We start from the raw sequence: 14,740 nt of genomic DNA on the forward strand, positions 1-14,740 counted from the left end.
ATCGGCACTGTCGGCATCAAACGGAAATACGTCATGGAACTAGGAAATGTGGACTGCTGGCGGGAAAGAAGAAAAATAAGCATATGTCAGAAACAACCTAACAGTTGTAGTGTTACATTTTGATGACATTTTGTTTCGAAAGCTGTTCGGGTTGAATGCTAATAGATTTGATGTTATTCAATGCAATGCAAGAATATTGTATTGCACCCAGTCATCTTAAACAACGCTGAACACCTAAACAAGGGTCGACAACCGATAGGGCAATGGTCCAAATAGTAATAAGGTAGGTGGTGACAGACTATAGACGTATTATAAGAGAATTATGTGTTGAATGAATTATAGGCATGTTTTTACGAAGACACTACCACAGAACATTTTTATCCCCATTAAATATTTTGGAAACATTCTATTCAGTAATTGTAATTGTTAAATTGTTCTTTGCTTTTTAACATCAGCCTACCAATTAGTTAGGCAGCATTAATAAGGCATATTGTATTAAATGTGGGATATAAACATTTTGGCTTATGTATCTTGGTATTATTGATCATTCATATATATTCTAGTTGCATAATAAAATTCATGAATGCATGCAGGACTCGACATAGCCGGAATCTAGTTAACGTGTTAGTTGGTTGTACCAGGGCTTATGTACTCATGCTCTTGTTCCACCTTGTCTTGTAGAAGCAATGTGGGCAGTGGTGCCGCTCCAGAGTGGTTGCTGGTTGAACTGCAAGGTGAAGTGGTATCCAGGCAGAACTCTGGTCTAGCAGGGAATGCCATGGGGGATCTGCTCTACACTAAGGAGGTATGTAGTTAGTAAGAGATGTAACAGTATAAAGAGTCCAGCTCGGTCGGGAGGAATGCCGGCGTTGTGTTAATGTATTGTTAAACATATTCATACTGCAAAGTCAGGTAAAACTAATTGATGTCGGAAAAGGAGTCAGTGGTTGTGTCAGGCAGACGGATTTCCCCTTAAAACGAATTGTGCTTTTATTCTTCAAATGCACGTTGTGGGCATGGCCTAATTGTAGCATCACTCAAAACATGGTTCTTGTGGTGGGATAAGCATGTCTGCACACACCTGTACATTTACTGTATTCATAAATGTTGCTCTGCTTTCCTCCACCAGGGTATTCCTGTGCTGATAGTCGGGCATCACATCCTGTATGGTAAAGTGGTCAAGCTGGAGAAGCCTTTCGCTGTCCTCACCAAGCTCCCTGGTCACGCACAGGACGCCGCCAGCCATGACGACAACAACCAGGTACCCATGGATACCGACAGCCAAGGAGATCCTTCCTGCACCTCCTACTCGGTGACAGCCCTTATCAAGAAGAAGCTAATTTTCAAGACGCGGCCCAAGCCAATCATTACAAATGTGCCTAAGAAGGTGTAAACCAAGAAACTGTTAAGTTTCGTGTCTGTGCACATACCTGGTGTGGTGGGTATAAAAATATGAATAAATAGATCTTTGCAGAACATCTAATAAAATAGTTGAGGTGCTTTTAAGTATTTGCACTCTGCTAAACCTTTATATAGCAATGACTCCGACACCAGGTGGCGCCAAAGTCCCTTTTTTGAAACTAGGTATCTAAAGGGGAGAACATGTGAATAGGTGTAAATTCCCTTCATCATAAGGAGAATGTTTTAATGTGTGATTCATTTGTTTTTATTCATACCTTGCAGTTAAAAAAATAATAAAATACTAAACCTTAAAAGTAAAGCATCAGAAGATGCTTTGTTTTCTGGATCCTTTCAGCAAAAGAAAACATTTAAAAAAACAAAAATTAAGAAAACAAATATTTCATTCAAAAATCCTTGTCATATTGGTTTGTTTTAGGTAAAGCCTACCTCATTATAGTTTTAGAAGTGTAATGGGAAGTTAGGATCAGGTCTTGAAGGTTATTAAATGCTACACATACATGTATGTGTTCAAATGCACATCATTTAAGTTTTTGGGGGATTTGTCCCGAACCCTTTCCCATATCCCCCTACATTTCTTAACACACACCTCATCCCAAAATAAATGCCACTGGTTAAAGTACCTATTGACTTTCTAAACGTAAAACGTTAATACAAACATCGTTATCATTTAATCATGTTGGTGGACTAATGTAAATACAAGTTCAACAAGGCAAAGTAATGTCTCCATATTTCCTTAAAACATGGACCATTTTATTGTGTGGAAGAAGTATATTATAAACAGACATTTCAGTACACTGAGTGGCGGACCATAAAGACGCAGACTCGGTCCTGGGTCATGGAGGAGTACATATTGACGCATACTTCAAACAGAAACAAAGGTAAAGGGAATTAAATCAAGGTAGCCTTTCATGCAGTTCCTCTTAAAACTCTTGAGCGTGCTGAATAAATAACATCTCCTTGTCTCTTGAACCACATATATGGCAACAAGAAAACCTGTACCTTTAATATGTTGGTGACCTAAAGCATCCAGCAGTATCACCTTTATCAACACACGAATGGAAAGAATCTGAAAAATAAATGGTTGGAATGACAGGAACAAGCTAACGGAAATATTGCCCTATAACCTTCGCAGAACTTCATAACACTTGGCACGGCTCCCTCTCACTTTCGGTTAAAAAACAAACAAAACAGGCCAGAAACTCTTGAGTGTATTTGATGAAGGCAGCTCACTGTGTTGTGAGCACATTGAGGTGAACATGGCTCCACCCCTTGCTTAAGGGTGACTGAATCAATTCATTCAACTGTTGAAAAAAACCTCTTCCAACATTTTTCAGACACCTCCCTATATCGTATACACACATACAAACAACTGCACCTAAAACCCTAAGAGGCACATTGGATAGTACTTTTTTTTTATTCAAGTCCCAAAGTCTCTGAATACAAGGCTTTTAGTTCAAGTAGTAGTTAAACATTTGTAGCGGCAGTTCATTTTGTTAATCAAACCTATAGCGGCTAGGGTGTTTTGAGTTCCGGCCAAAATGTCCATGTCAAAAGTCAACGTGAGCTTCAGCACGTTTTTAATGGTGTTGGATGGAAACATATTTTATGTCATCCTTCAAATGCATTTTGAACCGTTTTGTTTTACTGGGATACATAAAAGATTAACAGAAAATATCTTGGAACCACAACCCTATTATATTGCAAACAAAAGATAGAAAAAAAGAAAATCTAAAATGAGAGATGCTCAAACTAAAGCAATAAAATGCATGCAGAGGAAGTCATTTAAACGCAGCCTCCCGACTTGGTATGAATGGGAGATGTGTGTGGGGAAAACAGAATTTAGAATTCATTAGGAAAATTCTGATCACCGCAGATACGGGATTCTACCAGCTGGCCGCCGCATGCACAGAGAACCATTAGAAAGGGCCACCCTAGTCAGTTACTTTATACTTTTTGTCAGTCAGGTTTCCGATATAACTTAAGTAGCACAAGTGAAAACCTCCTCATTCAAAAACAAATGTCACTTACATTTAGTGAGACAAAGCAACACAGCAAAAATAATTCAGAGTTTACATTTTTAAATAGTTTGATGCCGTTGAAGGTGTGAAAACCCCCTCCTGATAAATCAATTATTTATTCCAATTGAAATTGTGTTTTAAAAGCCACAGAGCAAGGAAGAGGTCACCGATAAAACCATGAAATTATTATTTAATAAATTAACTTTTACCTTGAACCTCAGTTTCTCTTTGGTCATTGGTTTTTACACTGGCTAATTTTTGAAGATACATTGAAGATATTTGGTCCAACCACCTACTAAAAAGGTTGGTTGGTAGTTAGTTTGGGAACATACCTTAAACCGTTACATGAATGTGAATTGGCACTTATTAAAATATAAATGTTTCTTATATAAAAACTTGAATGGTAAATGGAAAACTAACTGGTATATGGTTGTACCTAGACCAAGACCAATGGACGACTCTTAGTCTGGAACTGCTCAACAGTACCAACACACACACACACACACACACACACACACACACATATATATATATACAGGTGTAGAAATGGCAGATTGTCTGTACCAATGATAAACGTGTATTACAAACAATTCAAATTGCAGCAGATGATTATAATATTAGCGGCTTGACAGAATAGGTTGAGGTCCTATGACACTTGGGACACAATTGTATCCACAGTCTTTTTTACGGCCTCAGGCCTGATAATATTGTCAGTTACTAATATTTACAGTTACACATAAATTGAAAAAAGCTATTTTTTTCCCCTTTTTGTAAGGGCCATTCATTGTGGTCAGTTACAATGCATGGTCGCCATTTGTTTTCAAATTAACTTAATAAATGCAAGAAAAATACGGCATAATATAGCACCTTCTCTTCCCTTCTTTGAAAATGTTCACACTAATCCACAGCACACATAACCTAAGAGAGAAGGGTTGCACTCGGCCATGACCCCTTAAGACTCTGAAACTAGTCCTGTTCTGTACTGTAATGTGAGTACTTAAGAATTGTAATAACTGTGCTTCACCAAAAAAATGCCCAAACCATTATGATTTGTAAACCTGCATTCAGATTTCTATTGATCTTCTAAACATATGAATATATGCACATATGAATCATCCAAAACGGCATAACATTCCATTGATTTTACAGTGTAAAGCACCATACAACAGTGACATTGGGAATTGGATTGGGTTACATGTATTTTCAGTCTCAATATTGACTCCCTTAAGTGGATCATTGCTGCTGTATCTCAGACTCACAACTGTTGAGCACCATTGATAAATATGAGCCTTTCCTAGGTCAGGGTCATTCAGCCTGGAGTAGAGTGCAGCTGTTTCGGTGAAGTGACTGTCGCTAGCAGTTCACAAAGTCACAGCACGGCGCGTGACACCCAGCAGCCCCTCCTACGCCTCGGCGTACGGCAGGTGGAACTGCTCCTCCCGCTTGTTGCAGCGCTTGGCCACAATGGCCAGGTAGAGCACCAGCAGTATGACCCAGTAGCACGCGTACAGGATCAGCCCCACGATCAGCAGCACCTTCTCATAGTCGCTGAAGGGCTCCTGCGTCTCGCAGTAGATGGTGTAGCCCACACCGCCGAGCAGCACCGTGGCCCACACCGTCACGGGCACGGCGCCGATGAAGTTCACCACGATCTTCCTGCGGCCCGACGTCCCCCACCCGGCCTTGTTGATGGTGAGCAGGGCGAAGATCTTGGAGGGAAGCAGGCTGGACATGTAGAGCAGCGAGTAGAGCGACATGAAGATCATGACCAGGCTGCCCCGCAGAAAGCAGGCGTAGGTGGCCTTCACCATGCCCACCAGCTGCACTGTCAGCAGGAACAGCAGGATGTTCCATAGCCGCCCGCGGTAGAACAGGTGGATCACGGTGGCCACCAGGAAAAAGGGGAAGAATCCGGTGACCACGGACTCGTAGGTCATCCAGAGGCTGTGCTTGTGGAACCAAAGGGCGTTGTAGAGCCACTCGCGGAAGTAGGACTTGCTCCATCGCGTCTGCTGGTTGAGCCAGCGCAGGTATTGCGTGGGCGTCTCGGTCTGGCACTGCGAGCGCGCCGTGTACTTTGTCTTGTAACCGAAGCTCAGCACGCGGTTGGTGAGGTGGCGGTCGTCGCCAAAGCTGCACTTGGAGCCCAGGAAAGTCTGGTGGTACCAGGGCTCCAAGAAGCGCTGGAGCAGGGAGTTCCGGTACATTCCCAGCGGGCCACTGATGCACTGGACGCAGCCAAAGTAGGACTGGCAGGCCCGTTCGATGTTGAAGGCCATCCAGTAGCGCACGCTGCTCAAGAAGGAGATCCAGGAGTCATACTTGTTGAGAATCTGGAGGGAAAGCAGACATGGATGAGAGGTCACTTGCAAGGGATAGATGAAAAATATAACACAGTGATTTTTCAACAGGGTAGTATATAAATATAAAATAAATACTTTTTGCACAATAATTTAATGATTTACCTGTACGTCTCCACCCACGCCTCCCACCATCGGGTCCTCTTCCATGATCTTCAGCATTTCTATGGTGCAGGCTGGGTCCAGAACAGTGTCTGAGTCACACACCTGAAGAGCCACAAAGACAATGGTTCACCTTGTGTCTTTCTTTCAAACACACACACACACACACACACACACACAGACACAGACACACGCACACACACAACACACACCAATGTTGAAGAATACCTAACAGAGTTCTTGGTATAAGCACACAGGCGAATGGGCGCGATGCAAGCATGTGGCAGAGGGGCTTTAAGTATGTACTGATGTCCAGGACATAAATGAAAGGCCGCTGACAGAAGCGACCAGCTGCTTTATCCTAATTGCAGAGCAAAGGTTCTCGATGCACAGATGCAAACATCTGACCAGCCGCAAGAACATGTCAGACAGGCAGCAGCCAGATAAAATCAGATGTAACCATTATATCGTCCATCAAAACATGTGCAACAACTATTTAAATAGCATACAACAGGACGGTACGGTTAACCTAAATATGACTCACAATGTGTCCATAATTTTGTGTTAGCTGCTTATATATTTTTTCTTCCAGGTACTCAGGAATGAGTAGCCAAATCATTTAATTATCAATGCAGCTGTCAGATGAAAAATTTGGACTCATGAACATGCCAATAGCCAACAAGGTTAGACTTCTAGCTACTCTTCCATCTGAATCAATGTGGTGATCTGTATGTCTTGGCCCACTGGACATTGTAATTGATTTAGCAAAACTGCATCTCTGTCTGTTACCATTTTGGATGACAAATTAGGTTCTGCCAGTGTTATGACATTTAATACTAACTCCAAAGCTTCAGTGATCTTTGATTCAGATTCATTGCCAAAAAGGTCACTTTTAATGTAGAATGTTGGTGTATTTTAATGTGTACTCTGTGTTCACATTTCTTAGTCTAGGAACAGGCCAGTGCCTCTACTACTGATACGAGGTGTTATTTCCAACATTCTGCCATTTGTGATGTCCCAACAAGGGCGAACCAACCCGGTCGTCTGGGACATAGCCAGGGCCATATACCTTATCAATGGAGACACTGCATCTGTTATTTTGTTATTCACGCTTTCTTTCCTATAATACTCGCCCAAAACCTTTGGTTTGGTGAGAAGAGGGATCGACAGCCAAGGAGCACATCGGGAGACTACTCCTCACCACCTACACTAAGACTATTCCACCTAAGTCTGTATCTGTGCTGTATTACATCCTTCAATAAACCATCTATTCAACCCTCTGATCCAACCTGTCAAGTTGCTTTCTACTTCAAGAATTACTACTACGACGAAAAAATACACAAGTCACACAGTCTATATGAACAGTTTAGAAATAAGCTGAAATCGAACAATTCAGATTCATTGCCAAAATGGTAACTTTAAGAGAAAAGAAGGAGGCCGGCAGGTTTAACCGAATTGTATATTTCTTAATAGAACAAAAACACAAATGACATCCCCTCTAATGTCCCCCATTAAAGAGACTACGATTGTCATCCAGATATTTGGGATTCTAGCTAGACATGATGTCCACAAGTTGCGAGCAAACCTTCTACAGCACAAACCCTAAAGACTCCACTCACCTGCACATAGTCGACGCTGTCCCCCAGCGCCTTGAAAGCCGTGTACATCACCTCCCTCTTCCCGCCCCACTCCTGCATGACGCAAGCATAGCGGCAGCCTCGTGCCAGCCGCGCCACGCGCACCGCCTCCTCCATGTGCACGGCGCTGCGGGCCCCGCCCCTCACGCCGCCCCCGCTTCCGTCGCTGTGGTAGTTGCCCTTCCACACCATGCTGCCGGCCTGGTCGACACCGCCCATCACCTCCTGGAAGATGTCCATCATGTAGCGGTCCTCGGGGCGGTTTCCGTCCACCACCAGCACCACCTTCAGGCCGGGGAAGGAGATGCGGCGGACGCTGCGCAGGCACTTGCGCAGGTAGTCGGGGTCCTCCTGGTAGGCGGCGATGCAGAGCGCCACGGTGCGGCGCAGGTGCTGCGGCCGAGCGGGGCTCCGCATGCGCCGGTGCTCCAGGTAGGCGAAGAGGCTCTGGAGGAAGAGGTGCAGGGAGAGAAACGCGCCGTACAGGCCGAAGGACAGGTGGTGCTGCTCGGTGTGGATGAACTGGTAGCCTGCAGAGGGGAGATTGGGTTGAATGGGTATGCAAAGGGTTAAGTTAGGCGCCGTAGGGACTCAATGCATCTGAATGTCTTTAATCGTATGTACGAGTGGTTTGAGAGATGGCAAGCAGGAAGGACAAACCAACCGGTGACATAGGCCAGCAGGATGGCGAAGAGCACCACCGCAGCAAAGAGGGTGGTGACCACGATGTTCAACGTATTCCTGCATCGGGAGGGCATCTGAGGGGATGGAGGACAGTGTGTCAAAGTCAGTTCACAGGGACCTAAAAAAGGGAAGACTCATTGAAGAATAATTCACATTAGAATACGCAATGCTAATTGCTTTAAGATATTTCACACATCACAACATCATGAACCACTTGTGAGTATGCTTCACAAGCAATGAAAGGCAATGATCGCCAAGTAACGCCTTTAAGATGCAAGAGGCACTACCTCTGCAGCTTGTCGTCTATCTTAAAAGGACCATGGCAAAGAGACCAACCCCTTCCCCAGCAAACCCCCCAGGTCAGGGAAGTTTCATTTCCTGGCTTTACTGTAAAACACCTTCATCAAGAGCTGTCAGCTGGGAAACATGCTTTCATTAGCAAATGACATCATGGAAGCACACAGCCTCATTGAATGGAAGCTATGAAACTAGAAGCAGAGAGGTAGACTCTGGGTCAAGTCATACGACTCTGTCCGGCTTTGAGAAACGACTTTCTTTCAAAACATTCTGGCATAAGGCCCATATTGTTGTGGATCAAACTGCCCCTGGGTAAATCCCTTGTAGGAAAACTCCCTAACCACTCCACTCCATTTTTTATGTATCAACCATTTTCCTTTTCTCTTGCCACTGTTACACACACATACCCCAAAAATCCCACCAAACCAAACTCCAGGTTAATGGCTCTAATTAAAGGCCTTGTCGGGTAAAGGAGGCTGGGAGGGGGAGGGACAATCCTGTCCTTTCATTCACTAAATTACCTCCCTGTGCCCCTGGTTCAGCCCCGCCCCGTTTGGTCTGTACAGGGGAGACAGTCCTCATTCACAGGCTCACATCACAACAGCCAGCTCTGTGGAACCCATGGGGCGCAGACAGACTCCGTGTCCGCCGGGCCAAAGCGGACACACAGATTACCAACACCTGGCACTGGGCTACTCAACCATAAATGGGAGATGGAAGACTCAGGTGGAGGGATTGTGCAGGAATTGTTCAGCCACTGAAAGAGTAGAGGGGTTTGGGGGAAATGCAGCACCCAGTTCAAATTCCTTTCCGAACTCCGCTCTTGCCTGGGACCATTAATACCCGGGGTGTTATTTAAAACCAGCACCTTCAATAGACTTTCTTAGTCATCATCGAATATCAAGCCTGTCAGGGAACTGTAGGAGGAAATGTGCTGAGTTACAAAACCCCTAAACCCAATCCTGGCGCGTACACAAGACCTACATCCCACATGGATAGCAGGTTTACTCTAAATGTGTTCACAGGAAATTTCAGAATTATCTGAAGTATCTGGATGTGAAGTATTGACTGAGGGAATTAAATGAGCCTAATAGTCAAGCGTGTTAGAGAGTCTAGTCGGCATATGATCCCTTGGGAACTACATGGACAGTGATAGGCAGTGGTCCAAGCCCTCCCCCAGGGCACAGGGAAGATAAAGCAGGATGGTAATGGCCTGATTACAGGGCCAGAGAGGCTAGCTGGCAGTACAGAGGTAGGATCAATTATGGACGCTCACTGCAGGATGACACAGCGGGACATGGTTAGTCTAGCTGAGTGTTAGGTTGGTTGGTCGTAATTGTTAATAATCATTTCAATGACCAGCATTAGTGTTTAAACTTCATCTTATTATCTGTTACATTTTCTTATGCTTTGAACAAATAAATAGATACACAGGTTCAAGCCCCTTCCAAACTAAGACCAAGATCATAACATGAAGATTGAAAACCTAGAATGGTTTCCAATTAAGGTCCTTGGGAATCAGCCATAAGATGACTGCTAGAAAGACTTGGAGCTGGCTGGAGTGTAAAGACATTTCAAATCTAACCAGGTTAAGGACACTTCGCCCTTGAACATAAATCACAACATTAACCATAAATCTGAAGACTGCCAAAACAGCATAAGTCACCTTGGCCAGAAATCGATGGTCTTCAGTCAAGGTTACAGGATTAATAGGGAATTGTCCAGAGCATCTGTGGATGCTGTGATTTGTGGAGACTAACTCACAGGCTTCCGCCTCTCAATGTCTACAATGTATTGAGCAGTCCCAGAGGTGTGTTGTCTAAACGTGCATCACTTCAGGTGCACCTGCTGAGAGAATTGCACTGTCCTCATGATTCGGTTCTGTCCCTCTTCACTCAACACGCAGGATATTATCCATCAGCCAAGCTTCCCAGTGGAACCAGTTTAGCATTCCCAAAGCGCTCTCCAAGCAGCTCGGCATCAATGTCAAGCACTTCCAGGAAATCAAAAACCTTTAATCAGGGTAATCCGAAGAAAAACAAAGGCTCTATTCCCTGATGCAAATCCCAGCATCCAAAGAGAGTTGTGGGTTTTTCCCATGTTTGGCATGCCGGCTGCCTTCCCCCGCCCCTCCTTCCTCACAAGTCAGTCCCAGGTGGAATCTTCCTCCTGGCCCACTGAGCAACTGGGCTGCAGGCTCAGGTGAGCCGGTGTGGAGGAGGTGGTCTGCCTGTTGGGGCTTAATGACCTCCCTACTTTCTGGACAAGGGACTTTTTACAGAGGTTGGCTGTGAGGGGGATGATTGGTAGAGCAGGAAGGGATAATTGATATGGGAAGGAAGAAGGAGGGAGCGGAGAAAGGAAGAGATAAAGAAATGAAAAGAAAGAGAGAACAAGGTTGTACCTAAGGAGGGCCAGTGGGAGAGAGAGAAACAGGAAGAATTGGTGTGGAGGTTTGGAAGGGGAAGAGGATAGGGCTGGTCAGTGAAGATTGTACCATGGGATGTTGGAACACAGTGGGTAAATGTTTAGGAACTGATTTTAGGAGCCGTCTATGAACATTTCAGCCAAGACAAAGTTATTCCAGACCAGTGAATTAACTTTTTCAAAAGTATCAAGTGAGTGTTGTTGAGCTCAAATATTTTTAATATTGCCCAGCAATGGTTTGCACATATGGAAGTGATACAGGTCAGATAATTCACAAAGCTTATAATATGTGTGCTTGTGCAAATGTATTTGCAGAGGGAGAAAGGTAAAAAATTCCCATAGTTTACAGTCCCAGACCCTTTCAGTGGGAAAAGAGAGCAAACACCAACCAATAACATTCACACATTCTGTGCCTTACATTCTGTTCCTTACATTCAGCTGCAGATGATTCACACCTGTGAGCCTACACACTACTTACTGGCTTCAGCTCACGTCCGAAGGAAAAGCAGAGAGGCAAATAAGTTCTGCTACCCAGTGGAAGTGTAACGTCCAACATCATATAATGGTTCCAGCCTAGACCTACATGTCTAATTCGGTTCTTTTCCCTGTCCAAGACGACATATCCCAGGAAGTCAAATCGCAGGTACAGTTAGATTTTGACTGTGGATGCTAGTCCCTGAAATGGGTCTTACAACACATCAAGGTTTTCACCCCACGCCAAAAGATGAATAGAAACAGTTGAGGGGCTCCAATTGGGTCCCATTCTTCAATTTTTTTGGTTTGGGGAACCTTTGGGATACAGAAACCAACATTTAGACTAGGGAGCTTTTTTTCACCTTAGAGCCAACATTTGAAGGATAACAGATATAAAAGAAACACCTCCAAACACGTCACTCTGAACCCGGCGCCGGGTGCGAGTCACCGTGGCGCTGATGACGCCATGGAATGTCAACAGGTCAACATTTTCTTTGGGGACGCTTGGGGAACACAATTCTGAGGTGTTCCTGTCCGGCTTTCTGTCAAGGGTTGTTGTGTGTGTATGTTGGCACACGCACGCGAGAAAAGCAAAGACAGCCTACAGGCTTGTGACTCATAAGAAAACACGGTTGCTGATTATAACCTTTCAGATACGAAACATCAGTAGTCCTCATAAGGAATACAAATTCCACGTTATTAATGAAATTAAAACGTTTAAAAAGATGACTGAATGGCTGAATTATGAAAGAGCCACTTCTTCCAAGCCATTTTCGGTGATTCAAACCACCACGTGTCACATGGATTTAGCTGAGCACACTCCATTCCTATTCATAAACTTTATGTTCCGAACCCTAGCTCTTTCAAAGAGTTTCAATGTCTGCTTTATTTTCCTTTCGCAAATATAGCTCCACGCACAGACACAGGCACACACACACACACACACACAGAGACAGACACACACACACACACACACACACAGTGACGGGGATCATTTGTCATCCTTACCTTCTTCGTCCAGCGGACCCCTCCGTCTCCGTGGTCCCCTTGAGGAGTTCCCCGAGCGTCAGATCATCAGCCGGTGCGTCCGTCGCCCGCTGCTCCCCCCCCCCCACCCCCCAGCACGCCTCTGTCCTGTCTCTCACTCTCCCCCCTCCCGCTCCGTCCGTTGGCTCGGTCCAGCTGTCGGGGCCCGCTTCAGTCAGTCACCCAGGGGCGCCCGTCCCGCTCTCGCTCTCCTCTCCTCTGCCGCGCGGCACAGCGCACTCCTTGTTCTCTCCTCTCCCTCCGCTCCTCCGCCCTCCACGTCCACCGCTCAGGCCCAGACCGCTCACACTACATCTTTATTCCCTCGCTTGCCTGCTCGCGCGCTTAATTCAGGAGGACCCCCGCGTCCAAAAATACACCGGGCCCCGTCCCCCACCTCCCTCCACGCCTCCTCCTCGTCCCTAACCCCCCTCCCCGCCCCGCCTCCTTGCGTGGCGCTCCTGCGTCGGCCCCTGTGGACCCTCCTCTTCCTCCTCCAGCACCAGTCTCCTCTCTTCTCCTCTAAACTTCTCCCCGCCTCCCTGAACCGTCCCAGGGCATAAGGCGATGCCCCCACACTTCCCCCCTCTCCACCAACTCTCCTCCTCCTCCTCCTCCTCCTGCACCTCCTCCTCCTCACTTGAGGATCCGCTCAACAGAGGTCCGCTCCCTGCCTCGGTCAGCCTGCATCCGATTGGCTAGCAGACCTGGAAAGAGCAAGTGACGGTGGTGCGTCTGGGGGGCTCGTGAGTTCCCATCCACGTCCCTCGTGCATTGGCAGCTGGCGGGGCTGCGGCCCATGTCACCTTGAGGGGGGTCAAACCGTGGCCTTGATCTTGACTGTCCCGGTGGTCCCCTCTCAGTCCGGTGCACGTCCAGAAAACCACCGGTCTTCACTCTCTGACGTCTCTCCACCTCTTTCACCTCCTTTCTCTCCCTGTCCCTCTCTCTCTCTCTCTCTCCCTCGTCTCGTTGTGCTGCCGCAGCTCCTCGCCGCATCCCGTTGCACTGCAGCCCAAACCCCCTTTTCTCGCTCCCCTCTCTCTCCTCTCCCTCTCTCTCTGTCTCTCTTTCCTCCACTCTCTTTACACTGTCCCGGCAAGCAGCGGGCTGGCTGGCTGACTGGCTGGGGCAGGGTGTGTGCGTCACCTGGCAGGGGTGACACACCATCTTCTATTCAGCCCCCCCCCCCCCCCCCCCCCATCTCTGATTCTTACCCTTACTTGTCTTCTTCCCCCCCCCCCCCCCCCCTTCCCACACACACACACACACTCACACTGGCTGGGCGTCCCACAGATTGCTCTCTCTGTCCCACTGCGGTGTCGACAGCAGCCCCAAACAAGCCCCTTGACTGCATTGAAACGACCCCCCTCTTTAATTCCTGCAGCCCATGTGTCAAAGCATCCCTTATGGGTTTATTTATCCCCCCCCCCCCGCCCAGCCCCTCCTCACTCTCTCTTGCAGCCCCGGCTCTCTTTCTCACTCTCTCTCGCACCCTTGCTGAAGACTGCATGCACATGCTCTATATGCTCACATATGGTGTAAATAAAACTGCAGTGTGCCCAGGGATGATCAATACTCAGTGGATGGAGTATCTCTCTCTCTCTCTCTCTCTCGCTCCCTCCAATTAATAACATAGTTGGAGAAAGTGAGACATTACTATTAACATTAATAACATTTAACCAAAGGCTCTATTTCATTGGACTGTCCAACAACAGTACTCAACGTTTCATTTACTGAAACACTGATATGTGCAATACAGCGATAAAAACACGTTTTTTAAGAGTTGCTGTGCTATGCCGTTATGCTGCTAGAATAAACAGGCAGACTTGCTGCCCCCCTCGGGAAGAATGCTGATTCAGATGCAATGTGCATAGTGTGTTTCATTGCCTTCCAACTACGGTTCTTTCAAGTTTTTATGAAGTCCAAACAAAGAGGTATTTTGAAAAGAACACAAGTCAATCTCCCAAGGTCACCTTGGCATATTGAAGATTTCAGCCATGTTTCCTGATCCATAAAGTCGTGACTTAGGACAGACTGAGGAATGCATTGCAGGCAGGTGGCTATTTATACAGTGTGAGATGCTCCTTCATCAGAGCGCATCTGCACCTGAACACTTGAAGTGCTGAGTTAGCAACGCATGGCTCCTCCCCAAGGACACTCGTGCTTGTAATTATTAAATAAGCAACAGACTAGATTAATCTCTCTAGTATACAGGCGTAGGTAGTTGGGATGGCTCCATGTTCTGAAATTATCTCGGACAAATAGTTGTGCTGTGTCCATCTGGCTGGTT

General features: G+C 46.1%; 2 protein-coding genes across 2 annotated transcripts; one reads left to right on the top strand and one right to left on the bottom strand.

Moving 5' to 3' along the window:
• The first annotated feature begins 67 nt into the window (after positions 1-67).
• chtf8 (CTF8, chromosome transmission fidelity factor 8 homolog) lies at positions 68-1,677 on the top strand. The gene is made up of 3 exons (XM_079743174.1): positions 68-283; positions 682-805; positions 1,130-1,677. Exons 1-3 carry the CDS (start codon positions 264-266, stop codon positions 1,391-1,393), a joined length of 408 nt encoding a protein of 135 aa, XP_079599300.1. The 5' UTR covers positions 68-263; the 3' UTR covers positions 1,394-1,677.
• Positions 1,678-4,843: 3,166 nt separating this feature from the next.
• Positions 4,844-12,509, bottom strand: has3 (hyaluronan synthase 3; the record flags this gene model as incomplete). The annotated part of the gene is made up of 5 exons (XM_079743172.1): positions 12,430-12,509; positions 8,204-8,297; positions 7,522-8,069; positions 5,906-6,007; positions 4,844-5,773 (listed from the first exon to the last, which is right to left on the bottom strand). The coding sequence occupies exons 2-5, from the start codon at positions 8,295-8,297 to the stop codon at positions 4,844-4,846; spliced, it is 1,674 nt and encodes a 557-aa protein (XP_079599298.1). The 5' UTR covers positions 12,430-12,509.
• Positions 12,510-14,740: the final 2,231 nt, after the last annotated feature.

Source organism: Pollachius pollachius (assembly GCF_949987615.1).
Source record: "Pollachius pollachius genome assembly, chromosome: 9".
Classification (NCBI taxonomy): domain Eukaryota; kingdom Metazoa; phylum Chordata; class Actinopteri; order Gadiformes; family Gadidae; genus Pollachius; species Pollachius pollachius.

What these genes read in the sequence shown, in the direction of transcription:
- chtf8 (XM_079743174.1), top strand. Translation starts at nt 264, where the DNA reads ATGGTCCAAATAGTAATAAG. An exon ending in ATGGTCCAAATAGTAATAAG is followed by an intron (nt 284 to 681) that starts GTAGGTGGTGAC and finishes CTTGTCTTGTAG; the next exon opens with AAGCAATGTGGGCAGTGGTG. An exon ending in ATCTGCTCTACACTAAGGAG is followed by an intron (nt 806 to 1,129) that starts GTATGTAGTTAG and finishes TTCCTCCACCAG; the next exon opens with GGTATTCCTGTGCTGATAGT.